General features: G+C 39.9%; 1 protein-coding gene and 1 long non-coding RNA gene across 2 annotated transcripts in view; one reads left to right on the top strand and one right to left on the bottom strand.

Annotated features, from left to right (window-relative positions):
* The window catches only part of Gabrr3 (gamma-aminobutyric acid type A receptor subunit rho3), a 52450-nt gene that overhangs the window by 10408 nt on the left and 15110 nt on the right, over positions 1-26932 (top strand). The window contains exons 2-7 of the mRNA NM_138897.2: positions 696-808; positions 8991-9058; positions 12555-12778; positions 16011-16093; positions 17108-17248; positions 23672-23824. Of these exons, the coding sequence (NP_620252.1) occupies positions 696-808; positions 8991-9058; positions 12555-12778; positions 16011-16093; positions 17108-17248; positions 23672-23824 (782 nt within the window). The remainder of the gene's footprint in view (positions 1-695; positions 809-8990; positions 9059-12554; positions 12779-16010; positions 16094-17107; positions 17249-23671; positions 23825-26932) is intronic.
* Positions 8895-25571, bottom strand: LOC134480985 (uncharacterized). Its single transcript, XR_010056105.1, has 2 exons — positions 14241-25571; positions 8895-9089 (listed from the first exon to the last, which is right to left on the bottom strand). It is a non-coding gene; the product is annotated as an uncharacterized LOC134480985 (long non-coding RNA).

Genomic DNA, 26932 nt, shown 5'->3' with positions numbered 1-26932 from the left:
CCTGTGACTCTGAACTTTAATTACCTGGTATTTCTCATCTAACAAGTGTCTGCTTGTGTATTAAATCCCTTTTCGTCTGATATTTCTAGTACTCTAAAATTTGTTTTACCTTTTCTGTTCCACCCTTACATAATAACAGAAAACAAATGTTGGCAGAATCTTTGACTTAATCTGAACGAAGAAAATGAGATTGTATGTGTTTATTTCAGACCATGCTGTGTTAAGCAAAATGGCTAATGATGAGAAATATATGTATCTTAAAAGTAGGGGTTGCTGGCTAGCTTTATAACAACTTGACACAAACTAGAGTTATCTGAAAGGAGGAAGCCTTAATTGAGAAAATGCCCCCTTAAGGTCCAGCTGTAGTGCATGTATTAATTAGGGACTGATGGGGGAGCCCAACCAATTTAGGTTGATGCCGTCCATGAGCTTGTAGTCCTGGGTTTTATAAGAAAGCAGGCTGAGCAAGCTTGGTGAGCAAGCCAGTAAGCAGCATCCCTCCATGGCCCCCGCATCACTTCTTGCCTCCAGGTTCCTGCCCTGTGTGAGTTCCTGTCCTGACCTCCTTCAGTAATGGACTGTGGATATAGAAACCGACACCAAATGAACTCTTCCCTCAAGTTGCTTCGGTCATAACATTTCATCTCAGCAATAGTAAACCTAACAAAAACATATGTGTCTCTTTTTCTCTGTAGCATTCGGGAAACTAGAATGAGGAAAGATGACCTTACTAAAGTCTGGCCCCTGAAACGTGAACAACTGTTGCACATTGAAGACCATGATTTCTCCACGAGGCCTGGATTTGGAGGTGAGTGTTATCGAAAATCCATGCTAAAGCCTACCACACGCTCAGGGCAGGACTGAAAATTTGAAGCAATTAGAACCAAAGCACGAGGAAAAGCCATCTGCTAAAATAAAAACTTTTAAATACCCGCATAATCATCTTCTCTCGATCGGTAACAACTGACAACACGTCCATTGTATATTGACCCGCAAACTCCTTTTGTCTCTTACTCACACTCTTGCAAGCAGGATGCGCTCAATATTTCGATGACAGATAAATTTGCAGCATAGTGACTTGCTGTTTCTCTTACAAGCTGAATTGGATGGCTTGCTAATTTACAAAAGTCTCACTAATTATTCCCACAAGCTCAAATGCCCGGCTTTAATGAAAGAGTAATTGCAATATCAAACGCCATGACTCCTTTGGCCTGGTGGATCTTCCTCCTCTTTGATGCTTTTACAAATTAAAGCTGATGTGTAAGACCGGGCACTGGGTTGAGCCCTTTAATGCACTGTGCCGTTTACCTTGGCAGTCATTACAAGCAGGCACTGTCAGGAAACCTTCATATTCCAGTGTAGAAACCCACGGACAGAGAGGTTAGAAAGATTCCCCAGATCACGTAGGAAGTGGTGGGAGCAAGATCTGATGGCGGTTGTGGGCGGTGGAGTGGGGCCCGAGGCGGGGAGCATTGTGGAGCAAAGCAGTTTTCTAAATGCTTTCATCACTGAGGGAACATGTTTTCCAGATGTACAGGGAATGTGACGTCTTCCAGCTACACCAAACTCTTTGAGTCCACCTGCTTGGTGTTTGTTTGTTTGTTTGTTTGTTTTGGAAACAAGGTCTCACCCTCCCAATTCTCAGACTGACAACTTTTCAAAAACCCTAACATATGTAAATCAGGCAAGGGTGGATGAAGAAGAAAGGAGATCTTCTGATAATAAGGCAGGCACAGAGTCTGGACGAATAACTCCTGAATAGAGAGAGCTGGGGGAAACGCGGTAGTCACTGCATGTTAACTTATAGCCGAGGGAAGCATGGCGCGGATGCAGATGCCATGGAGAGCTAACGTGCTAACGGGGAAAAAAAAAAAATTAATCAAGTAGCTGTTACGTGGAGGGCTGCTTTGGTTTGCTCTGGTTTGATTTTCCTTCTTTCTTTCTTCCTTCCTTTTTTTTTTTCTTTCTGATTATGCACCCGCCGGTGTGTTCTATACATGCATGTGTAATTCTGTATCCACATATATGTGGGCTCATATGTGCCAGTGTAGGTTCCCATGAGTACACATGCAGGTAGAATGACTTCAGTAATCTTCCTGGATCGTGTTACACATTACTCATTGAGGCAAGACCTCTTAGTGGAACATAGGGTTTATTGCTGTGTCTAGTTTCTCTAGCATCTCCCTCGGGGGATCCTGTTCCTCTCTCTACCTTCCCAATGCTGAAATTATAGGCAGGCTGCCGTGCCTACCCAGCATTCCCGTGAGTGAGGGAGATCCAAACTTCAGTTACTGCCTTTATTCTTTACCTGACTGGCAATCGCCTCAACCCCTGCTTTTCTTATGTAATTTTGTGGGAACCGTGGGCCTGAAACTCTGTTTCGTAAGTGACTCAAACCATCTTCAGCATCAGAATAATGGAAAGGGCTCTGAACAGTCGGGGCCCTGAGCCCCATCTGGATCAACTAGATCTAGGTGGGACTGAGAGTTCGCTGGTCTTCACAGTGGGCAGATGCTGCTGGCACTGTCTGGTAAACGCTGCCGAGGCTGGGGCTCGGAGAAGCACTGGGTTCGTTTACCACCATCTGATTTACAGTCTCGGCGAGTCTGTTTCTTCTTGTTTTCCGGAGTGTTCATCACAATTGTTGAATCCCACTTTACGATCACAGAAGCCTTGAAATGACTCCGGTTTAACGATATTTGAATTTAGGGCTGAGCTCTCAACAGTCGCATAGTCTCAGCACCACACGGTGAGACTCTGGCTGACTGATAACCAAAAGAAGCCAAAAGAAGCTTCTGTGTCCCAGTCCAGAGCAGCACTAGTCTGCATGTATAAATGTGTATGTTTAGAGGCAAGTCCACACGTGTCTACAAAGCAAGACAAAGGTAGATTCCCCTCCTACAGTCTAATGACCTCTGAGCGACTTTTATCGTGTTTATGGTGCTAGTAAAGAATTTCCTCCGCTGGAGCAGCGTGCTTATCTAGTCAGAGAACACACCCGCAGAAGCCCCGCAGGGGATCTGATCAAGCCAGTCAATAGATTGAGCCAGCGTAGATAGGAGAGAGGCTTGAGGCTTCGCGTCTAGCTGAGGAGCTATTGACAATTCTCGCCTACCTCAGGAGACAACATCGTTTTTTTTTTTCTCCTTGAGGGTGTGGGTATTGAAAGGCTGGCTGCACAGGTTCATGCTAGCCCTGCTAATTGAACTTGATATTTTTTAAAACTGAAAAATAAGGAAGAGTACATGGGGAGTGGGCAGGGCTCCTGTTGGGGTTCCATGAGAAAATGGGGCATCGGTGTGGACATGGTCAAGATACACTGTGGGGTGTGTGTGTGTGTGTGTGTGTTTGTGTGTGTGTGCGCGTTTTTGCCGTGTGTGTGTGTGTGTGTGTGTGTAAAATTACCACAGAATAAGTAAAATATGTTGTTTTAAAAACAAAAAGTATTCATTTCATTGTCCTTTTGAAACTCTCCCTCTTTCTTTTTCTGGCTCACTATTTCTGACAATTCTCCCAAAAGGTATCAAACCCCTTAACTAACATTTATTTTCATAAAGACGATGCTCACCCCAGGAAAGGTGTTCCAACATTTGTATAATATGATCTATAACTACTATGTTACAGGTGTAGCGGATTCTGCATTTGATTTCTAAAAACAAAGTGGCTTGGAGTTGAATTCTTTGGAGACGCTAGGGGGCGCCAATCTCCCGTGAATTGTTAGAAACTGGCCTCCGGTTACAGTTGGAAGTGCCTGGTAATACATTCTTCTCAACAGGAATTCAAGATTTGGTTTGCTTGTTTGCTTGTTTAGAGGCTATTGTGAACGGTACTGTTTTACCGATTCCTTTCTCAGTATGTCTGCCGTCTGTATACAGGAGAGCTACTGGAGTTTGTGTCCTGTTAATAAATTTGCTAGCGTGTGTCAGCTGTAGACATTTTCAGGCAAAGTCTTCAGGGAAGGGTATGCTTCTAATGTCTTCCCCTCCACCTCCATTCCCTCCTTCTCCTTCAGGTGTCTCACTAATAAGACTTCAAGCCTTAATTCCTGGAAGCTAGGTTCCTCCATTAAATTGTTCTCTGTTGTCAAGGAAGAGACTTTCGGTTTTCGTTTTTTAACAGAGTCTCTCTTAGGGACATTACCAAGAAAGAGAGAGAAACGGCCATACGTGTTCGTGGGCCTCAAGACAAACAATTCACAGGCACCTTAGGACTCAACATGCTTCAAGGATTAGCAGACCCGCCAGGGAATTGATTCTGAATCTTGGGACCAACGCAGGCTTCTGAGTAGACCCCACATTGTCTAATATGATGCCGAGTGAGTGGCTACCAATGCTGCAGAATGCTAAACGAGCACCCTCCTTCCAAGGAAAAGCATGTTCGCCTTCATCGTCCACCTATGCGTCATCCTCAGCTCCAGAGAAGCATAAAATTGACCTGAAATTTCCTTTTTGCCTGATCTGTTAAGAATACATGTTAAGTTGGTGGTGGTTGTGGTGGTGGGTTTTTTTTTGGGGGGGGGGAACTTTATTTTGCTTATTTGTGCTTTGTTTTGTCTTGCTGGTAATAGGTTGGGCTAAATGGTGTTCAGATGGCTTGTTCAGTCATTCCAGAAGGAAACATCCATAAATCCAGTCAGATAAGCCAGTCTGCCAGCTCCATGAAGCCGTCTTTAATTTGCTTAGTTTGAACAGAACAGTGCCTTCGACAGGGACCCGTCTTTCTGCTCTCAAATGGCTGCCTTCCTTTGGGAAATCAGGCTACGGGATACAAAAGACAAGCTTTAATTTATGTCCCTTCCTTTCTACTTGTCCAAGGCACAGTCTCGTGAACATGCTTTCTCTCCTCTCAAGCTAAATGTAACTTCAGTACTTCTCTTGCCTTAATGTGTTTTCCTAATTAGGTTTAACGTTAAAACCAGCTGCTACCAGGGTGGTTTTTATTTTTTATTTATTTATTTTTTTTACTTTTTTTCTTTTATAACGCATTAGAAGATTAATTGACTCATTGTGTGGGAACAGGAGGATGTAGATTTAGGGGGCTTTTTGTTTAACTTGGATTGTAAATTGCAGCTCCTTTTCTTTATGTTTTCCCACCCACTGTGTCTCCTATAACTAAGGGCGTTGTGTTTCATTCTCCCAGATGATGATTTCTTGGTCTCTAAAAAAGTCAAGTCACTTCAGCACCTAGATTCTGGCTGCTGAGATGAGACAAAAGCTAGCATCATCAAAGTCACTTCCTGTCTCTGAATGTCACACAAGAAGCCTAGGAGTGAGAAGGACTTGTTCCTATCCCTACCTCCATCTGGCTTGGGGTTTCAAATAAGCCTTCACATTTTCCCACATAAGTTCATACAGAGCCCAGCTAGAGCTAAAAATCCATGTGTCCTGGTACCTATGGAGTGCCTGCAAGGATATGAGAGGACACATTGGGCAGTGAATTGTAAAGACACTATAGAAATAGATACATGATTCTACTTAACCCTAATTAATCTACCCACATAAAAAAATCCTAATATACATAAAAAGGAATTATAAATGTATGTTACTACATAGTTAGTGACCATCATCAAAGTGGTTAATATTTAACATTTCATTGAGTTTATTTATAAACCTTACCTAGAAATGTTACCGTTGTAAGCCATTATAAAGTCATCATTATTTATAATATTAAGTCCATTGCTGGCCCAGTAGAGAGTAAATGTTAGTTCTCAGAATATTTGAATGGGGGTAAGGGCAGGACTTGGAATGCTCCCCTCTACTGTTCTCCCAATAGCTCTACAAGGTTGACACCATATTTGTTCTGTTTATAGATTAGTGAACTGAAGTATGAAGATTGAGGAGACACAGAAAGTTAGCCCTACTTTGGTTTTGTATGGCTACATATGATGGCATTTTAACTGCACTTAATTGTCATGTTTCCTATAAGAAAGTCTCCCTCCGGGGTGAGGCAAACAGTGATGTCTGGAGGTTTAATGATTAGCCAATATCCATAACTCTCCATCTTGTGTTTACATCCCTCTCACCTTCTACTCAGTCCTCAGGCATCGGAACACAGGTTCTTATGCCCAGGAGTTGGATGCCCTTGACGTGGAGTTCAAAGGAGACAGACAGGAGGTCAGAGAGCCTCCCCAGGCACACATTGTCTGTGGAGTCTGAGGGGCTTATCTGCATATAGCCGTATAAATCTTAATGGAAGGGAAAAAAAATAGAGAACAGAAAAGTACTTCAAATGAGCCAAGACATGTCTTACCTACACCAGAAAACTAGCCTTGAGATTCCAGTTCATGGCCAACAGTAGTGCGACTATATCACTGAAAGTTAGCTTGATAAGACTCTCCCCAGGATTTCAGAAATAGCCACCAACAACCAGGATATGCACTCATCTCTCCATATCTTCAGGGGGTGTTTGGAAGCCTACTGTTATTGCCTAAAAAGACACCAACTTGCACAGATGCTCTGTCCTTTATGTGAAATGGCACAGCACTTTCATATGCCCTATATTATTTCTTTCAATTGTCTCTATCACTTCTAATGCCTAGTGCAATGTAAACAATAATGTAATGTCCACTGTTGTTAATGAGGCTTGTTTGCAAAACAATGATGAGAAGGAATGGAGTACATGTTTAGTTCACAGACTGAATGACTGAAGTGAATTCGTGAAACCCGTACACTCAAGGGGCCAATTGTCCTTAAAAGTCCCTAAATCTAAGCCCTTCTCTGGTTTCATCAGAAAATGAATGATAGAAAATCACTGCAAGTGTCTCTCTCTCTCTCTCTCTCTCTCTCTCTCTCTCTCTCTCTCTCTGTGTGTGTGTGTGTGTGTGTGTGTGTGTGCCTATATGTGTGTATGTAAGTGTGTCTGTGTACGTGAGTATATTGATAACCTATATGTTTGAGAGTATAGAATTAAGAATAATGAGCTACATTTTCAAAAGCAGGCTTGAGTTTTTGCTTAACTGAGCAAGTAGAGCTAATTTATTAAGGTGCAATTAGGTCTATTAAGCCTTACACGCTGTACTGTTGGGGACCTGCAATGGGACTCTTTGAGTATCTGCAGATGTTATAGCGGAAAACACAAACCTCGGAGATATTTCTTACTCCATAACATATAATAGTGATGAAGCTGTATTCAGATATTCATCTGCATGACTGTGTTCACTTTATCCAGGACATTCTGCCACCCCTTCCAGACCTTTCAAAATCCCATTCCCTCACAGTATTAGAATTAATGGGAAGGTTTATTCACCATGAAGTGCCAAGTAGAGCTATGGATGATACGTTTTCATGAATTTTTATTTTGATTATTAATTCAAGATAAAGGGCAAATGCAAAACCAACAATGCTGAGCCCTATGAAGGAATAATACTAAGTTGTCCCCAAGTTCATGTGTCATTGAAGTCTGCCGTAAACAGTGCTATTTATAGAATTAGTGTCATATAAGTTACTTGATCCAATATGCTAGGAAGATGGAAGTTAAGACATGAGTAAGGCATTATAAAGGGTTAGACAGGCTGGGGATTTAGCTCAGTGGTAGAGCGCTTACCTAGGAAGCGCAAGGCCCTGGGTTCGGTCCCCAGCTCCGAAAAAAAAAAGAACAAAAAAAAAATAAATAAATAAAGGGTTAGACAGGAGGATATTTGAGTGGCAGGCTAAGTACCTGGCAAGCTGAGACTCTTCTAAGTAAGAAATGCTAATAATCAAAAGGGGAATCTGGTGCGGATAAAGGTGGTATGGAGAATTAATGAGGTCCCCAAAGGGGTTAGCTTGTTTTATACTGTATTATGCATCCAGAAGGCCACTGAGTTGTATGCTGGTGTGTGTCACATTCAACACATTCAGTCTTTCTTAAGCCAAGTATGGAAGCTTTTCATGATAGACTCCTCTAAATCCCAACATCGTGATTAAACAGCTGGGACTCAGCTGTGCAGGATTAATCTTTATTTGTTAGTAGTTGAAGGTTCTTTTTAACTCTATCACGCAATGGGATTTTAAATGAGAATGACTTATACTACAGTGTAAGAAAATTCATGCAGCGGCTCTGTATAAACATATGGATGATGTCAACATAGCTGCAGATCAAATTTCACACCTAAAAGTTAATGATAAAGTTAGTAAAAGCAATCCCTCTATACACAGAGAGACAGAGACAGACCGAGAGGCAAAGGAGAGAGAGACAAGGGCAGACTGACTGACCCGCAGACAGACAGATGGGGTTTTGAAATCCATTTTAGTGGAATTATGGCATGCTACAATGGCTGTCTGGTCTGGGCTCTCTTAGTTTTCATTTACACTCTCTAGGCTCAGAAAGATTTCAGGGCTGCGGCTGAGTTTGCAGCCCATTCACTCTGAAATTGTTTCAGTTTCTATTTGAGCGTATTTCAGCAAACAAGTTTCTAAGATATTTTACTTCTTCCCCAGTACCCCCTATGCTTGCTGATCCACACGGGGACCTGTCTGAGTCTGCGTCATTGGTATAGCACATAGGAATCTATCTCTCGGCTGCCAACCATTGTATGAAATTAAAAGGCTGATGCTGGAGGCAGGAGAGATATGGGTTTGATATCCCAAAGCCAAGCACTCTATAAAACTCACTGAACTGCCAATATCACACAGAATGCACAATCTGACATGCTCTTACATGTGCTTCCAAAACACAGTTCCTCCCTAAATCCCTACCAGCCGAAAAATGAAATAGCAAAACTGGAAACACCACTTCTATAATATATTGTGCAGGGAATCCTTTGAGACCTTCCAAGAAAATAAGCAATGATGTTTAGAACACCATTTATTATCATCTGAGCCTTAGTTATTATGTTTGAAGGTGTATGTGTGTCTGATAAATGAAAATAGGTGAAATGATGAATAAAAATATATACATTGGGAAACATAGATCACCTTCAGTTGTTGAACAATGGTCTTTCTCAGTTTGGAAGATGTCCAAAATGATGATAGCGCGTTTCTCGGTAAATTATTCATTTTTTCTTTCTGAAGGTTCACCAGTGCCAGTGGGTATAGATGTCCAGGTTGAAAGCATTGACAGCATTTCAGAGGTCAACATGGTGAGTGTTCCCGTAGGGTATTGACCTGTTTCTGGTAGGAATAAAAATCACAGGGGTGAAATCACTTGCTCTTGAATACGCTGTTTCAGACGTGACTGTTGTTAACCTTTTCTGCTTTGCATCCCAGTCGTTGGGCTTGCTGGTCTCTCTTCCGTTTCCTTCCTCCTCCCTCAGATTACACTCTTACTTTTGCTCCTCCTGTTTCTTTCTCACGGTCTCTCATTTATTGCTTCCCGAAGGACATCGTGACAAACCTGCTTTCTCTCACAGTGTTACACACCTGAAAACTAGGGCATAAGAAAAACAACCATACAGTTTGCACACTGTGAAATCTCACCCATGAGGCCTTGCTCATAAAATGGTGGACATGTTCATAAAATGATAGACTTCTGGGACAAACTCTATAGGTCATTTCCAGCTGTTTTGGTTAGCATTAATTCTGCTTGTCTATAAATAACCAATATCAGAAGATAGGACATTTTAAAACACGATCATCATATTTAATTCAGAAAGTTAAGTTTTGTTTAACCCACGGGGTGTTATAAAAATATAAGACAGCTTAATGTTTTATTTTCCAATGTAATAGTTATATTTTCTTGAAACGTTTTTGTTTTTAAGATTACTATTTTATTTAGTCATATATGAAGTAGGTATGTAATAATTTTACATACATATGCACATTAGAAAGCAAAAGAAAACTAAATTGTTAGATACAGGTAAATCCAAACCATGTGTCTACAGAAATAACTATACATGTTACAGCTCACATATCAAAAAGATTTATTTAACAACTATCCAAATGCAACTTTTGAAAAATGTCATGAGAATACACACTTAAAAGCTTCAAAACAAGAGGAAATGAAGTATCTGGATTAGTATATGTGGAGTGTCTATTAAATAATACAATAAATATTTTCAAATAAAAGAGAAATTTAAAAAGAAAATATTTGAAAATGACCATCTATTATCAGTCTTCCTTTTGCCCTTTCACCAGTCTCTACCTCATGTTACTTACTTTATTGCAACCTTTTCGTCTTCTTTAACCTGGTTTTATCAGTTTAGCCACGTTTATGATTTCATGGCGCCAACTGTACTTTTTCCATCTCATTTTCTCTCTTTAATGTATAAGGACTTTCTTTGTCTAGGTAACTTTCAGAATACATTTTCCATTAAGTGATTTTCAGCATTGGGGAAGTTTTGCTGCAGCAACGAATTAATGCTGTGCCCAGCTTCTTTGAAGGAGCACTCGCGTACTTCATTTTCAAATGGATTTCTCTTACCCCCTCATTTTATATTAATTTATTTATATGGCCTGTGTTTTGATGAGCCCTTTTCCATTATGTTGGCATGCCACATATAGTGCCTTTCTAAAACTCATTTTCACTGTTTGTTTCCTTGCTTTTACCTAATGGCTGCCAGCATCTATAGGGAGCAGAAGCCCTGAGTGAAGTCCGAAATAACTGTGTTGTTGACATGAGCCCAGAGCGGCAGACATGGGGTGACAGCAAAGCCTACTCCCTGGGAGTTGAGGTCAGAAGGAAATTGCAAACCTTCCTTTCTGGCTCACGTATGAGATATTACTAGTATGCGTGGAAAATGTCGAGCATAGCCTTACCCCTCGGCCAACATTTTCAGCCGGAAGACTGCTCCCCAGCAGAGACAGCTCCTACAAAGATTAGCTAAACCCTTCCCCTTGGCCCAGCTCCATACTGCAAACTCTTGATTCCTCATCCATCTGTATGTAATAACCAGCCTTCTTGCTCAGCTGTATTCTACAACTTACTGCTCTGTTCAAGTCCATACAACTAGCAAAGTGAGAGTCCCGGGTGCAAAGGCTTCTCCTGCAGTGAGCCCAGATGACCTGATCCTCAGATGCCTGCCTCTCCGTGCGTTTCTTTCCATTGTCGCTTTTCTAAAACACTGGTCAGGTTTGTCCCTGGAGCAAGACCAGCTGGGGTGCCACCCTCCTGCCTCCCACCACCTCATTTTGTTGTCTCTCCTGCCCTCCTTACTTGGGTTTCCTTCGGTTCGATTATGTATGTATGTAAGTAACAGATATTCTTAACAGATACCCAGCACCAAGTAAAGTGCAGCTTTGAGGTGTATTTTGCACCTTAGTGCCCCCTCTATTAATATAATCTTGAGTGGCTTCCAGGTCAGACTAAGCACTTCTTTCCAAGTATATGCCCATTAGGCCATCCCACCCTGTAACCTACACATTTCCCTGTGAAGTAGTTATGCTGATGACGGAAAGGCTCTGTTCAGTGGCCCTCACTCTAATGCACACCCAAACATAGCCAACCTCACAGTTAATTCATAGCAGTAACCCAGTGTACACTTAGGGAACCTAGGAAAAAATGTATCTGGGGAAACAATCAGTAACTCATCTGGTACTTGCCTTTTGTTTGTACAAATGAATGCCAAAGTCCTGTTAGGCCCCAAGTTCCAAAAAAAAGTTGCATTTGGGTTGAGAAAGATGAGTCAACAATTATGAAAAGTGAAACATACTTAAGAAAAGTGAAACACATTATTTATATCCAGACTCAATGGCTCTGAAGAAGCTAGAAATTTCTTCTCAGCCAGCCAAATTATTAACTGTACCATCTGAGTGTCCTTTAAAATTCAAATTCTTTACTGTTTGTTTGTCTTTTGTTATTATTAGTACAGGTTTCTATCCTCCACCTGTATATTCTCACAGCTGGCCTGTATGATACCAGTGCAGCCCCTTGAGGCATTCAGAACTGGATGCTAGCACAGGTTTTTAATCTGTCATCACCATATTCTTTCAGCTAGTGTCCACGATGCCAGTTGAGATCCCAGAACCGCAGTGAATCTGGAGCACTGGCAACTTGCTTCTAGGGAGTGTGCATCTTAACACACTTCAGAAGTGATTCTTTTGCAACATAGACATTCAGAACTACCCCTTTACAGAATTCTATCTTTCAAGCATCAAGTGGTTACCATCCATAGTCTTCAACCTCCAACCACTTGCCTTCCATTAGTAAACACTGTGTTCATTTTCATGTAGAAATATAGTGTATTCAATTTAGGAAATCTGTTTCTTAAAAAAATACTCACAAACTGATGAACATTAAAACAAATATAAAGATAATTCCTTACATAGATTTAAAAAAAATACAATGGCACATGCTATAGTTCCAGCACTCAGGAGGCCAAGGCAAGATATCCTGAGCTGAAGTCTAGACGGTGTTGCAATAATAGGACCATGTTAATAAAGAAGAAGGAAATTGAAGGTGAAGAAAAGAAGTGATGAAGGGGGAAAGTGGGGAGGACTGGAAAGGGACAAAGACAGAAACAGGAATGGAGCAGGAGTATGAAGAGTAATGAGAGCCTCGCTTCATCCTGTCTGAAATTGCAATGCAAACATTAATATAGAAGCCATGAACAGCATGGCCACTAGTGAGTTCACAATGCTGAAGTTATGATCTGAGCACTCTCCCTCCTGGTTCTCACTGGCCCCTCTCTCTGTGCCCAGGACTTTACCATGACGTTTTATCTCAGGCACTATTGGAAGGATGAGAGGCTCTCCTTTCCTAGCACTACAAACAAAAGCATGACCTTTGATCGCAGATTGATTCAAAAGATTTGGGTGCCTGATATCTTCTTTGTCCATTCTAAAAGATCCTTCATCCATGACACAACTGTGGAGAATATCATGCTTCGAGTACATCCCGATGGAAACGTTCTCTTCAGTCTCAGGTAAGATGGCTCCCTTTGATCTTTGGCTTCCTTGGACCACAGCCATCAAACCAAACTTGTTGGGTCTCACTTCAACCAAAACTAACAGTTCTGCTCTGAGAGTCATGACACTAAAGACGGCAACACAAGCAGAGCATGTAATTTTTTACCCACTTGTTACCCAACCTTTAAGGATCTGCTTTCTGTGCTGCACAGTCCACTCTGCCTACATACTGTTTGGATAAATAGAGTTGAGCTGAATTCTGGAAATCCATAAAAGTCTGGTACACAATTGTATAGGTATGTCAACCTATTTCTACCAACCAAGTTCTTCCTATGCCTGTACTCCAACAAGTAGATTAGAATCTTGAATTAGCTAACAATTTCTCCAGTTAGCCCCTTCAATTGTCATATGAAGGCATAATCAAAATACAAGTTAGCATAAATTTTCTCGCTTTTTTTGTTTGTGTTAGTTAAAACATGTATTCTAGCACTATTCTATAATGGCTTCTCATCTTTAATGGTCCATAATTTATCTTATCCAAGTGAGTTCTGTGCATATGGAGTGGCTTAAAATAGAAGTTCTTTTTAAAGCGGTTCTGTACATCCAAGCGATCCAGCTTTTTGGAATGCCCTAGACATCTGAGAAAATATCTATAGTAGGTTAAAAAAATTTTTTTGAGGTCTTTATCTTTACAAACTGTGGAAGTTGGTCTATGTGAGCAGAAAAAGAGGATCCTTACAAAAAGTGATTACATTAAAGATCTTTTTGTTTGCTAATTTGGTTGGTTTGTTTTTAGAGACAGAGCTTCTTTGAGTAGCCTTGGCTGTCCTGAACCTTTCTTCATAGACCAGACTGATCTTAAACTCAGAGACCTGCCTGCCTCTGCCTCCCGAGTACTGGTATTACAAGCATCTGCTATCACCCCCAGCCCTCAATTAATGATCTTATTATGGGGACATGGCCCTACATTATCTGGCTGGACTTTAGATGCATCATGAGTCTTTATAATGGAAAAGGGAGAGGAAATCTGATTTACACAAAAGAGGTGGGAATGAGATCCCAAGCCAAGGAGTGGCGGTGCTGATCAGTATGAGTGGATTTTCCCTTGAGATGTCTTTAAGGTGTGATCCTGGACCAGCGATACTGATTGGACCTCTGGTCTGCAGAACTAAACAAGAATGCATTTATGCTGTTATGAGCTGTTAGGCTTGTAGTCACTTGTTATCTCTACAGTAAGCTCATTAGAATAATGACCTTTGCTCATTAGAAGCATCATTCACAGGGTAGCTAGTGTAAGTCATTTTTTAAAAAGCTATAAATGCCATTAATGAACACTATTGTTTCATATAGGACCCATAAATATTAGCGTCAAAGGTCACTAAGAGTTAAAAATGGAACCTCATTAAAGAACCAGCTGTTTTAAAGTTGAGTCGGTGAAAGGATGAACAGGAGTAGAATAACCCGGTGGAGTCTGCTTACCTTGCACATTCTAGTTAGTGTCTGGCCCTGGTCAGACAGACTCTGGTGTAGTAACCTTTAATCTCTTGGGCTATCCTCCTGATAAGAAAGAGCATTTGTCTTCATCTGGTGTCCAGAAGCCATACCAGAGTATCTGTGCTCATGGTGGTTAAGGTGGACTCCTTGGACCATGTTATCACACTCAGCTCTGGAAAGAATGGAAACTAAGGTTGGTCATCTGGCTGGCCAATTCTCAGTTAACATTTTGTTCACCAAGACTAGTGTGAGCTTCCCTGGTCCCTCCCAGTGCTCTCTGTATAATGTCATTCTGTCTCTGTCTCTCTCTGTCTCTCTCTCTCTGTCTCTCTGTCTCTCTGTCTCTCTGTCTCTGTCTCTCTGTCTCTGTCTCTCTCTCTCTGTCTCTCTCTCTCTCTCTCTCTCTCTCTCTCTCTCTCTCTCTCTCTCTCTCTCTCTCTCTCCTGAACTCAGCCTTTTCTGATTACTGCTTTAATCCTCATTGTATATTGTAAAGTGTAGTGTACCTCACTCAGGTGGTACCCATGAGCATAATGGATTTGCTGAGTCTGAATCTTTCTGGGGTTGCTTAACCCTGGAGATGGTCTTGGAGATGCCCAAACTCAGGAGGACTAAAACTGGTTGTGAGCACAGCTCTTCAACCCAACAAAAGAACCAGTGCAAACACAGAACCGGGTGACCTGCTACCAGGTTGTGTTTTGAGGCCACTTAGCCACAATCCTCATCAGTCATTCATTTCTTCTAATATACTATAAAGCCAGTAGTATAAAAGACCTCAGAGGGTACATCTTTGTAACATAGATGACTAAGCGTGCATTTTTGCACACAATACCATCAACATACATCCTTTTCTTGATGCTTTGGCTATTGACAATAAAATTCAGGTCACAGAAGGTAAAATGCTTCTATTCTTCTGCCTAACTCAGGGGCACCATGGGCAGGAGCATCTGTTGCCTTTGTTTTTGTAGAATTGCTGGGGGCCTCTTAGGAACCTCTGATCTGCAATTGAGGCTACCACAGGTCTCACTTTGAGGCAAGATCATAGCACAGCAGCTTCTGCCTGGAGCCAAGAAAATCTAGGAGAATATACAATTTTAAGAAAAAAATGCATCAATATGCAAGCCTTTGCCTTAATAGTTCCTGAATTATGTATTATGCACATGGATCTATCGCTGAGCGTGCTGCAGGCTTTTACCTCAGTACTGAAAGGAAATTTTCCAAGTGCTTTGTGAAGGAAATTTTTACCTATAAATTTGTATTATTACCCCTTCAACTCTTTTTTCGTGCAGACCATTAAGTTTTGCATCTTCTAGAAAGCAGAACAACTTAAATCCACTTAAAGTCATCTGACTTTGAAGTATTTTTCTGAAATTTAATATATATACATATATATACACAAACATACATATGCATACATATATATACATATACACCTATACATATATATCACATACATACACACATACACACACACTCACATATATAATTATATCATGAAAACCAGAAAATACAGAGGGAGTTAAGCAAGAAACAGCGAGATATGCAGTAAGTATAAGAATTTACTCATCAATCTGGGAGCAATCCCTACCCCACTGGGTTTGCTGTCTTGTTATTTGGACAGAACACAGCCAGGCCTGTTTCTCATTATCCTTGAAAGACACACAAAGCAAGAAAACAATGACAGGCTTCATCGCTGCGCGCTAGTTGGGCCATATGGGTAAATGATCAAAATCTTCTTTCTTGTTCCGTTTACAGGATAACAGTTTCAGCCATGTGCTTTATGGACTTCAGCAGGTTTCCTCTGGACACTCAGAACTGTTCTCTAGAGCTGGAAAGCTGTAAGTCTTTCTGCCTGGTGAAAAGAGCCTGCATTATCATTAAAGCACACGCTCACCACTCACAGGGAGACAGGCATGTGCTTAGCAATCATTTAAATATCTTATCATATTTTTCCATCTCATCATATTTTCAAATTATAAGGCTCTGCTTTTTGGTGTTACGCTATCTCTGTCTTCCTAATGATGGTAAAACAGATTGTCTTTGAATGGGGAGAGTCAAGGGGAAATGCTGCGGTAATTAAACATTGTGGCTTTCACAATAGCAATGAAAGGCAGCTCCTTAGAGGGTGCATTGTCCTAATACTGGCACTGATTTTCCACATTTGGAAAGTCTGGGAATCCTATAGCTAGACAAGTTCTAATCCTCTTTTAAGTATGCACAGGCTCCCCAGAGGAACCCAGCTTGGAGCACAGACGCCCCAGTCAAAGTCTATTCAAGAGTCTGTGATCCAGCTCCATGTCAATTACCGTTGCCCAACATTTCCTTTTGATACATCTTAAAGGTCGACTGCAGTTTTTCTATCATAGGTCTGCGCCTCAGCGAGAGCCTCCTACACAGCTGTACTTTTCTAGGTCTATTAAAAATGTTTATAACACAAGACAAGAAAATTCTTAAACTAATCCTCATTTGAGAATTTCATCCAAGATAGGTAAAACAAAACAAATTTAAAAGCATAGAATAAGCCCACGTGAGAGCAGAACCGTGGCCTAGTCCTGATCCCTAGCTTGGCTTAATCTTATATGCAAATGCACACAGACAGGGAACACAGGAAAATTCCAAGCATCACAGAGGAAGAAATCCCACCATCTTGGCAGTCTTCAGGCTCCCAGGTTTAGAGATGAAGATGGGGCTGGTGTTTTGTTTTGTTTCCATTTTGAAGTATGGATTTGTTCAGTCCCTTGGAAAATGTCTTTCAATGTGTACTACATGAATGGCATTGAACCAGGAACTGATAAAACAGGGCTATAGACCTCGCCTAACTTCTAACACAGGAAACGTCTGTGCTATTTTAGATGCCTATAATGAAGAGGACCTAATGCTCTACTGGAAACATGGTAACAAGTCCTTAAACACAGAAGAGCACATTTCCCTTTCTCAGTTCTTCATTGAGGAGTTCAGTGCATCCAGTGGATTGGCTTTCTATAGCAGCACAGGTACAACACTATGTGCAGACAACTTTAGGCAACTATTGAGTGCCAACTGTTTGTGAAGTAAATCTCTTTCTCTCCCCATTGTGCAAACCCTTCCAACGAGACATCCTAATTGTATTCTTGGCCCCTCCACTCTATTCTTAGTAGAACATAGGGTTTTGTTTGCAATAAGGGAATCACTGTTGAAAACTCTTTCCAGCCCAAAACCTTTTAGTGTTTTTCCATCCCCTTTAGAAGCAAAGCTAAGTTTCTCAACGAGATCTATATCCTGGGTGCTGCTCAGGATATAGACCTCATCCCAACCTGTGGTCCTCCACCGCATTGCCTTCTACTTCTTGCTCTCCTGTTCTCACACACTCTTATCTCATTTCTTCTACGTGGCTTTGCTCTGCCTCTGCTCGTCTCATGACCAACCGCCTGCTTCAGTCAGAACTTTGCAAATCATCTCCCCAAATGGTGATATCCTATTGAGTCTTTCTTATCTAAGCCTCCATCCTCACTATTTCCTATCTCTTTTTGTCTTCCCAGCACATAATGCTAGCTGAAATAGATGCCTTATTGTCTATTATCTAAGTCTCTTTTTGGAAAAAGTTGGGAAACTGTCTTGTTAAACATCTCTTCCCAGATCCTAGAATATACCTGGTCTATGGTAGATGTTCAACAAAAATCAACTGACACAACTGATTTAACAAGATGCACTATTGCCCAAAGGGGAAAAAATCTGTTTAGAATTCCTCAGGGAGGTCTGGTGGGGTAGGGGCTGGGGGCGATGGTGGTGGTGACATCCTTGTGGAAATGGGGGGGGGGAGGAGTCGGGTAGGGAGGTTCAGGGCGGAGGTATGGGGTGTGGAACAGTCAAAGTGTAGAGTGGGAGGAGGATAAAATCTGAACTGTAAGGAAAAATTAAGAAAAAAAGATAAAAGGAATTAGAAATGCAATATATATTCTTCATTGCAATTGATTTATCTTTGATTTGGTAGCATTTATCCCCGGTGATTTAAAAAACATATCTGACTGTTAACCAAAGCTAGGAGCAAGCTCTTTCTCACCTCCTCCAAAACGCCACACTCATACAGACATTTTTCACTGTTTTGTTAGTTACTAGTACTCTGTAAAGGAGCTGTGTTCAGGCTACAAAATGTGGCTGCAGCTGGCACTTGGGCTCAGAGCTGCCCTGGCTGGAATTCTATCCCATCTGCTTGGCTGTGTCACTGAAGGAGCAAATACTGAGTTATCTATCTAGAAGCCAGTGTCTTAAAAGTACAACCAACATTTAAATCTCAAAGAAGTTAATTGCATCCCTGGGACCATCTTTGGATATTTAGATCTGGAAGAAATGTCAGTTTCACTCTGTTCACTTGCATTCTTTAACATTCAACAAATGATGCTATTAATTTTAATCCTGTCCATTGCATTTTCTGATATGCAAATAACACGCATTTGTGTTCCTTGATCACTGGTATATCCCTGGCACATAGAAGATTCTCAGAATCAAACTGTTGAATAAATGAATATGTAGTGTATAATTGGAAAAGAACTTCAGAAGTCTGAAGAGCTCTCGTGATACTAAGAACACCTCATACAGACAAGCTGTTGTGATGCAGTTTTCTACTTCTCTTGCTCATGTCTTATAAATGATGCCAAAAATTTAATGTTTATAATCTTTGATTCAGTTAAGCCAATATTTAAATAAATGAATATATACAATGAAAATGATACATGAGTTTTAATATTTTATTATTTCTATGATCAAGTAACTCATGATAAATTATGACCATGATCTGTCTTTTTAATGTGATCATAATGTGGTGCATAGAAAACATGGAAATCAAAGGGTGGTATTTCTATACAGATATATACACTATATCTATACATTCATATCTATTATATCTATTGCACTTCTTAGGATTTTGAAGCATAAGTATCCATGAATATATTCAGTGGAAATTCAACTATTCCTTTAAATGCAGAGGATAAGTGTTCCAATTTCAAACTCTACCTCTAAATCATTCCATTTAGTCCACTACCTGTGCTTGTCACCCAGGCAGGATCAACACTAGGTAATTTTTATCCTCTTCTCTTCACGTTGTAGAGCCTGTCAAAAATCAGACAAAACATCACTGAAAATCTGTTCACAAAGATGCTTTTATGTATTTTAAATGAAATAAGAAGCCTGAACATTCCAGTATGTTTATACTTTTAAGAAGTAGTAGAACATTAACTCCTATGAAAAATAGACAAGATAGAATGGCTTCAAATGTATAGCCTTATACAGCATGATGCAAAGTTTCTTTTAATTAAAAGGGAAACTAATAGAAGACTCTTTAACAAAAACTCATATTTGTTATTGGAGAAATTATTTATACATATATAGCCATGTTTATATGTACCTGTGCATTCTAAACTTTTAAGAAGTAGCTAGAGATTGGGGAGAGTTTCAATTTTATTTCAACACATTGTAATTCTAATTTTTTTAAAATGCACCCTTTTAATTAGAAGGAATAAAATGTGTTCTAATATTAGAAATGTACAAGATCAAGGCATTCTGAAAGCTGTGTTCATATATCAAATTAATTGTTATATCCAGATTTAAAAAGTTCCTAAGTTTCAGAAAGATGACTTTAGAGACTGATTTCAGTTCGTGAGTAGATAACAGGTCTGCCTCACATTATCCATAAATTTTTAATGTGGTGTCCTTCTGTTTAAAAAATATTAGCTTTGTCAAAAACGATTATAAATATCTTTATTCCTATCATAACTACCAACTGTAACCACCAGCCTCAAATTTGTATACAAGATAGATAAATTGATTATAGATAGATAGATAGATAGATAGATAGATAGATAGATAGGCAGGCAGACAGAGAGATAAAACCATGCATATGGCTCTCATTGTAAGAGCTGTGAGATTGGAGGTACAGAAACTTATTTTCCATCTATAGTGGAGTACTGCTTTTTACTTATGATTCTTTCACTTTTACCATTGCCTCTACACAAGCCCTTGGCCACCCAGTAGCATCAACAAGTAGGAGAGGGTTTTTCTGCCCTTCATCCACCTCATTGTTCCTCTAAATTTTTGCATATTGTGGGTTCACATAGGAAAGACTTCTATCACTGCAAAAATATATCAGGGAATTATTTGTTATCAAAGCTAACGTACAGAGGCATCTGCCTGAGTTCAAACTCTAGTCTATGGCTTACCACCAGCACAGCCTTGGAAGAGTTGCTTAATTCATTTTCCCCACCTTCCAGAGGGTGTCACAACAGTCTTTGCCTCATGCAATTCTGCAAATGAGTTAGTACATTTGAATGACTGAAATAGTGTCTGCCATGTGGGAAGTGCTTAAACAATATTAGTTAGGAAATACATCGCCATCATTTTCATCTGCATCTTCCCTGTGATGCTTTTAATACAATCCAAGTCCTTAACATCAGAGCACAATCATATGTGACAATTTATAAGTACACGGGAAGCTTGTGATGTCATCTTGGGATGGCATCCCAATTACTGCCAGCCCCTTTCTCACAGTCTTTAGTTCTGCTTCTTTCTACTGATGGAGGCAATGGGAGACACCTCCTGACACCCCCCGCCCCGCCAAAAATTTAATTCACATTGCAAAAGAATGGTGATGCCACCACATAAAGGTATGACGGGTTTATGGTTCACTTTGTGGGCCTCCTAGAAAGAGCAATCCAGCCTGCCAAGCAGGTCTGCAAGGAGCTGAGAACACAGAAAGGAGCACCTGGTTCGGAATTTTATGGTGGTTTGGGGGTAGAGGAAAGCAAACGATGCTTCCTTTGGTGGAGGAGACAATGGTTAAAGATTTCCTGGGATGCCAAAAGATATCTTGTGATTGTTTGCATAGATTATTATCACTATTACTATTATTATAGTTAGTTTTTTTGTTTTTTTTTTTTTAGTTTGTTATTTATGAGGCAGAGGGACATAGAAATGGGGCCTGGGAACTCTCCATATTTTAGGATTAGAAATGAAGTCCGACACTTTATTAGACTGGCTGCAGTAATGATTTGACCATCTTACAAGGTAGAATGGCCTGTTGTAATGAGTAAAGGAGTCCTTCTGGCCTAGTCTACCCAGAGTACCATCTTCGTCTTCCCCTCCTGATCCACAGGGTAAGAGCAGTGTTCTTCCTTCCCAGTTAATTCCTTGTACTAACCCCACCAATAAAACCCCACATAATACCTCTCCAGAAAAATGTTAAGAGGGGAGAAGTGTTGCTTAGTAATGTACTTGCCTAGTATTTTCTGATGCTCTGGGTTTAATCTCTAGCATTGAAAAATGATAATAGTAATGATGATCATTTTATGAAAGAATCAATGCCTAAATGTATCTCAAGAACTCAAATAGTAAACAGAAAACTGCAAACAATCAACCATCTATATCCACTGCTCTCCCGTACATGGAATCATCCAATTTTGAGTTGAAATTTGTAAATACATTTGTGCTAGCGTGAACCTAACTATGTATTGTCATAAGTTCCTAATCATCATAACAGCTATTTGCATGGCACTTACATTGCATTAGGCACTATAAAATAAGTGAGATTATTTAAAATATATGGATAAATATAAATAGATCATATGCAAATAATAATAAGCTATCTTATATGAGCAATGTCCAAGGGTTCCTGGGACCAGTCCCTTTATAAATTGTTGAAACAACTATACTGTAATTTTATCTCTCTTTAAGAATGACATTTATAATTGTGATTTTATTTTAACCTTCCAACAATTATGCGAAGCAGTAGAGGTTGGTATATTATTCCATGCTTCAGCCATGATCACAACTTTCGATCGCACACACAGTAAAGTGAGTGTCTAAACAAAACATTGACACATTGCAAGCTTTTTACTAACACCAAGGGCAATGTGTACTTTTAACTTTAGAATATTATGCAGGATGTTTCATTTATATCCACCGCTAATGAAATTTGTAATCTTCAGGTATATATGTTTCAAAGAATCTGTGTCAGCAAACAGTGAGAATCTTGGAGTCTGATAAGATAAGAAATATAATGAGCAATTAACTGAGAATCAGAGGCTAGATGGAGAGTCTCTCAGTTCAATGTAGTTGTCCTAGTACTCAGTGTTCAAACAATTTATCTGTCCCTCCCAACAAGTTTAGCATCTGCATCTTCTAAGAAATTACTACTAAAAATAGAAGAGTTCTCTAGCTTTATATGACCTGCGATTCGGCTTTATAATTTGATCTACTATAGTCTCTAGGTTTTGAATCATTTCAAAATTGTTTTTGACACATACAAGTTAAACTCTACACCATTCATAAAGCATATTCTAATGTTTATTCATTACCTTATTTCAGTAAATTCTAAAATTGATACATGGTTATTGCTATGCATTTAAAAGTATGAGTGAGGGGCTGGAGAGATGAACCGACAGTTAAGATCACAGGCTGTTCTTTCACAAGACCCAGGTTAAATTCCCATCCCCCACATAATAGCTCCCAACCATCTATAGCTCTAGTTCTGGAGATTGAGAACCCTTTTCTGGTCTCCACAGACAACAGTTATGCACATACATACATACATACATACATACATACATACAGTCAAAACATCTACACACAGAAACCAAAATGAAATAATAAGTATGATTGAATAATGAAAACATAAGTATTCAATGTAGCCTAGGAGTCATGATGAATAACACTCTACAATGTCCTAAAGATGGTTTGAAAATTTGAACTTAACTTCTTTATATACTCTGGTTTCTCTTAAGAGCACATAAATCTTCCACTTTTGAAAGCTTTGATATAGTAAATGTGAAAACAAGAAATCTGTTCAGTTTGCTATAGATATGACAACGGTGGTATTTTTCATCAGATTACATAATATCACCAACATAAGCTTATATGAGTCCAACAGCATGCAAAGAAATATCACCATTTAATTACCTCTTTGCAGATTTATCATAATATCTGAAACTTCAAAAGTAATGAAAACATGTTAAAGACGCCCCTTCTTCTCTTTGAATTCTTATCTTATTCCAGATCCCAAGCAAAGGTCCGGTGATCTACTCCAAACCTTTTCTTACAGTCAAATGTTCTTCAGCATATCATTTGATAAAGACTATTCACTATGATACACAGTCATCAATTAGCACTGTCCTTACGGAAATACTCCAAACAATTTAAGTGTGCAAAATTACATGCATTCGATGCAGTTGCCATTCACTCCCCAGCCGGGCTCTAGAAGGTCAGCAAGTTTTCAGGTGAATGATTAAGCAGGCTGGAGTTAGGCCAGGTGAGAACAAGCTGGTGCTGAGTAAGCAGAGGTGGTCCATCACAGTCTACGAGCCCTGAGAGCTTCCTGTCTGAAGAGTAGGTTGTGTGACTAAGCCTGTTTAATGGTAACCAGTTTGTTTGTTTGCTTGTTTTTCACCTAGGGTGGTACTACAGGCTTTTCATCAACTTTGTGCTACGGAGGCACATTTTCTTCTTTGTACTGCAGACCTATTTCCCAGCCATGTTGATGGTAATGCTTTCATGGGTTTCATTCTGGATCGACCGAAGAGCTGTTCCTGCAAGAGTTTCCCTGGGTAAATACAACTTTCCATTTGTTGTAAAAATTACAATCTAGAGGGAAAGTCAAGGAGGTGAGTAAATACGGTTACTGCCTGGAGAAGCAAGGGGAGTGCTGGATTAGTCAGGATGTGGCCCTGTGTTCAGACTAACGTGTTCATGTTTAGCGGACTCCAAGGACAAGGTGTTATTGGGTTCTTTCTTTGGCTACTGAGTGTTTGGGCGTGAAGGCATTCCTGACTGATCAGGAGCTGAGTGAGAGTAAGAAAAGCTGGAATGGTTATGAAACAAAAACGAGCCCACTTAAATCCCTTTTGCCACCAAAGCAACCCCATGTCCCTTACCCAAGCCGATTTGGCTCTGCAAGGCAAACCTTTTATGACACAAAAGGAAGTAATTCACTTCCTTAAAGTAATTCACACTGTACTCGTGATCTCTTAATAAATTCCCGGGCAGAGCATGCTAAATTTGGGAAGATAGGAACTGATCAGAAATTCGTACTTAACTCAAAGGTCAGAATAAGATTCAACAATAGTAGAATTTCCAGGGAGACTCAGTCCCCGCCTCATTATGTCCCCACACAGGGATGGTTGCCTAACCCATCTAGCATGTTAGATGCCACTGTCATACATGATGATTTATGGGAACCATTTCAGAGCCACTTGATGGTCACTGAGTCCTTGTAATGTGAAATGTGCCAAGCTGAGCACTTGGAAGAAGATGTTAGTTAATGAGGACCCAGGAGTTAATGGCCCCTGCCTTCTTGACTGGTCAGGACAAGTCCTGTTTTCCTGTAATTTTTTTTTTCTTTTCTACCTGTAGAGCTCTATCTTGAGAGAAGGTTTTAATACGTGCTTCATAGTCATTGTAATCGTTGCAACTGTAATAAAAATTCATCCCAGAAAGGATCGTTTTTGAAGTTAATGTTCACAAATTTCATGCTCACTTCAAAAGATCACTTAAAGACATAAATTATTAATATTAATAATGTGATCACCTCTTTCCCCTACAAAAGCCACAGTCTGAAAGCATATCAGATTTGAATATCTTCCAGGAAAATATCATCTGAATGAGTAATTAAATTATTTTGACTCTGCCTTCATTATCAGAACGTCTGTGTCCCGATCCCAGCACTACAGGGGCAAGCACAGACCCAAGTAAGAGTCTGAGGGCACATGAGAGCACCCAAGAGAGATCGAGAAGGGCATGCAGTCTAGAAGAATTACATTAGCATGACCTCTAATCATATCCCTCACGTTGACTGCTCTGCACTTACATGGTGAGAATGATAGCTGTAAGAGCTAGTAGGCTGAAGTAAAGTACGAATGCAGAAATATGATGCTCAAGCCTCTGAAATTCTGTCCTCCTATATCTGTGTTTATCCCTGAGAGATAGGAAAATTTTGCTTATTTATGTAAATTAGCACCCAAATCAGAGCAACCTCTTTCCCACTGTTACAGCAACAAATCACAGCTTTCCCATAACACTGCTTAATTCCCGGGCTTTAGCTTCCTACTGCCCTCAAACCCTGCCTTTGTTTCCTGCCTTTCTAAATGCAGTTTCTAGAACGCACAGGGTAGCAGTTCAAAACATGGCTATAGTGTTTATTGATCTAATTAGGTAATTGACATTGCCACCTCATCATTGCTTAGTGCTTGGTGCTTTTGAATTCCTAGAAATTAACATGCTGTACTGTAAACTGTTGCAAACTATAGCCCCCAGTGTGGCAGAAAACCCACTTTGCTTGTAACTATCAACCCACTACTAGCCTCTCTGTATCTCTACGTCCCCTTACCCTTCCCACCCTCATAATTAACATTATTAATACTGCTAACATTTTAAATAACTTCAACACTTGAGGGACTGTGTGGAACTTTTCTGTCTGCTCTGACTTACTTCCTTTAACATAGCATCTTCCAGTCCCATCCACTTGCTACAACTGATAGGCTATCACTTTTAGGACCCATAGTACTTCATTCTGTATATGAGAAATTTTCATTCATATGTCTATCTTTTCATTTTATAGCATTTATTAATGGCACAAACTAATGGGCTTCATTATGACACTTTTACTGTGTACATTTTGATCATTTTTCAATCACTACGACCATATTCTACTCCCCACCACACATTGTTTCCCTTCCTTTGCCCCCAAATTCTCCTTTTATGTATTGTCTCTGTTGTTTTGGTTTTCCTGTAATTGTTATTGCTACATGAATATGCACATAGATATATAAATGTACTATTGAGTACATTTTGTGTATATATTTTTAGGGTTGACACTTTATACTGGACAATTACTTAGGGAACTCATCCCTATAAAAGACTGATTCTCCTTCTCTCAGTAAGCATTTAATGCCTTTAGTTTTTCTTCTAAGGGTGAGGCCTTTGTAAAATTTGACCCATCTCTGTTGGCAACTGGTGTTGTCATTGTTCTAATATAGGTAGCCATATTATTCCGATTTAGTGGGTACAGATTCCCTGTCCTATATAGACAACACAATCCTGAAGTAGACATCCAGGTCCACTGGCTCTTAGAGTTTTCCCTTTTCCTTAATGTTTCCTGAGAGTTAGTGGTAGGAGTTGTTTTAGATGTATCAGTTGAGGCTGCACACCTATGTCAGCTGTCTTCATTTTGACCAGTTGTGGCCTACTGTAATGTCTCCACTTGCTGCAAAAAGAATTTTCAACCTTGCTAAATTCTAATTCTCATCCTCATTCCTACAGATAAATGTAGCCCTCGTCCACATATATATTGATAAGGAGCTAGGCTGAGCATTGCAGATCTTAGTTGTTTTGAATTATTTATCAATTAACATCCGTGTGTAGTTGTCTCACTGATATATTGCTATTGTTTCTTTCTGGCATATGTGCAGATGTGAGGTAGCTAGATTGTATAATAAATCTATTTTTAGTATTTTGAGGAGCTTCCATACTGCTTTTCATAAACTTCTTAGTGTCTTTGTGTGTCTCTGTGTGTGTCTGTCTTTGTTTCTCTCTCTTTGTATGTGTGTGTGTGTGTGTGTATGTGTGTGTGTTTGTGTATGTGTGTTTGTGTGTTTATATGTGTGTGTGTGCCCTTGTTGGCCATATTAATTGGGGTTGTAGTTGGATTTGCATTTCCA

Source organism: Rattus norvegicus, chromosome 11 (genome assembly GCF_036323735.1).
Source record: "Rattus norvegicus strain BN/NHsdMcwi chromosome 11, GRCr8, whole genome shotgun sequence".
Taxonomy (NCBI): Eukaryota; Metazoa; Chordata; class Mammalia; order Rodentia; family Muridae; genus Rattus; species Rattus norvegicus.
Note: the sequence above shows the minus strand (reverse complement) of the source record. Positions and strands in the feature narration are given on the sequence as shown.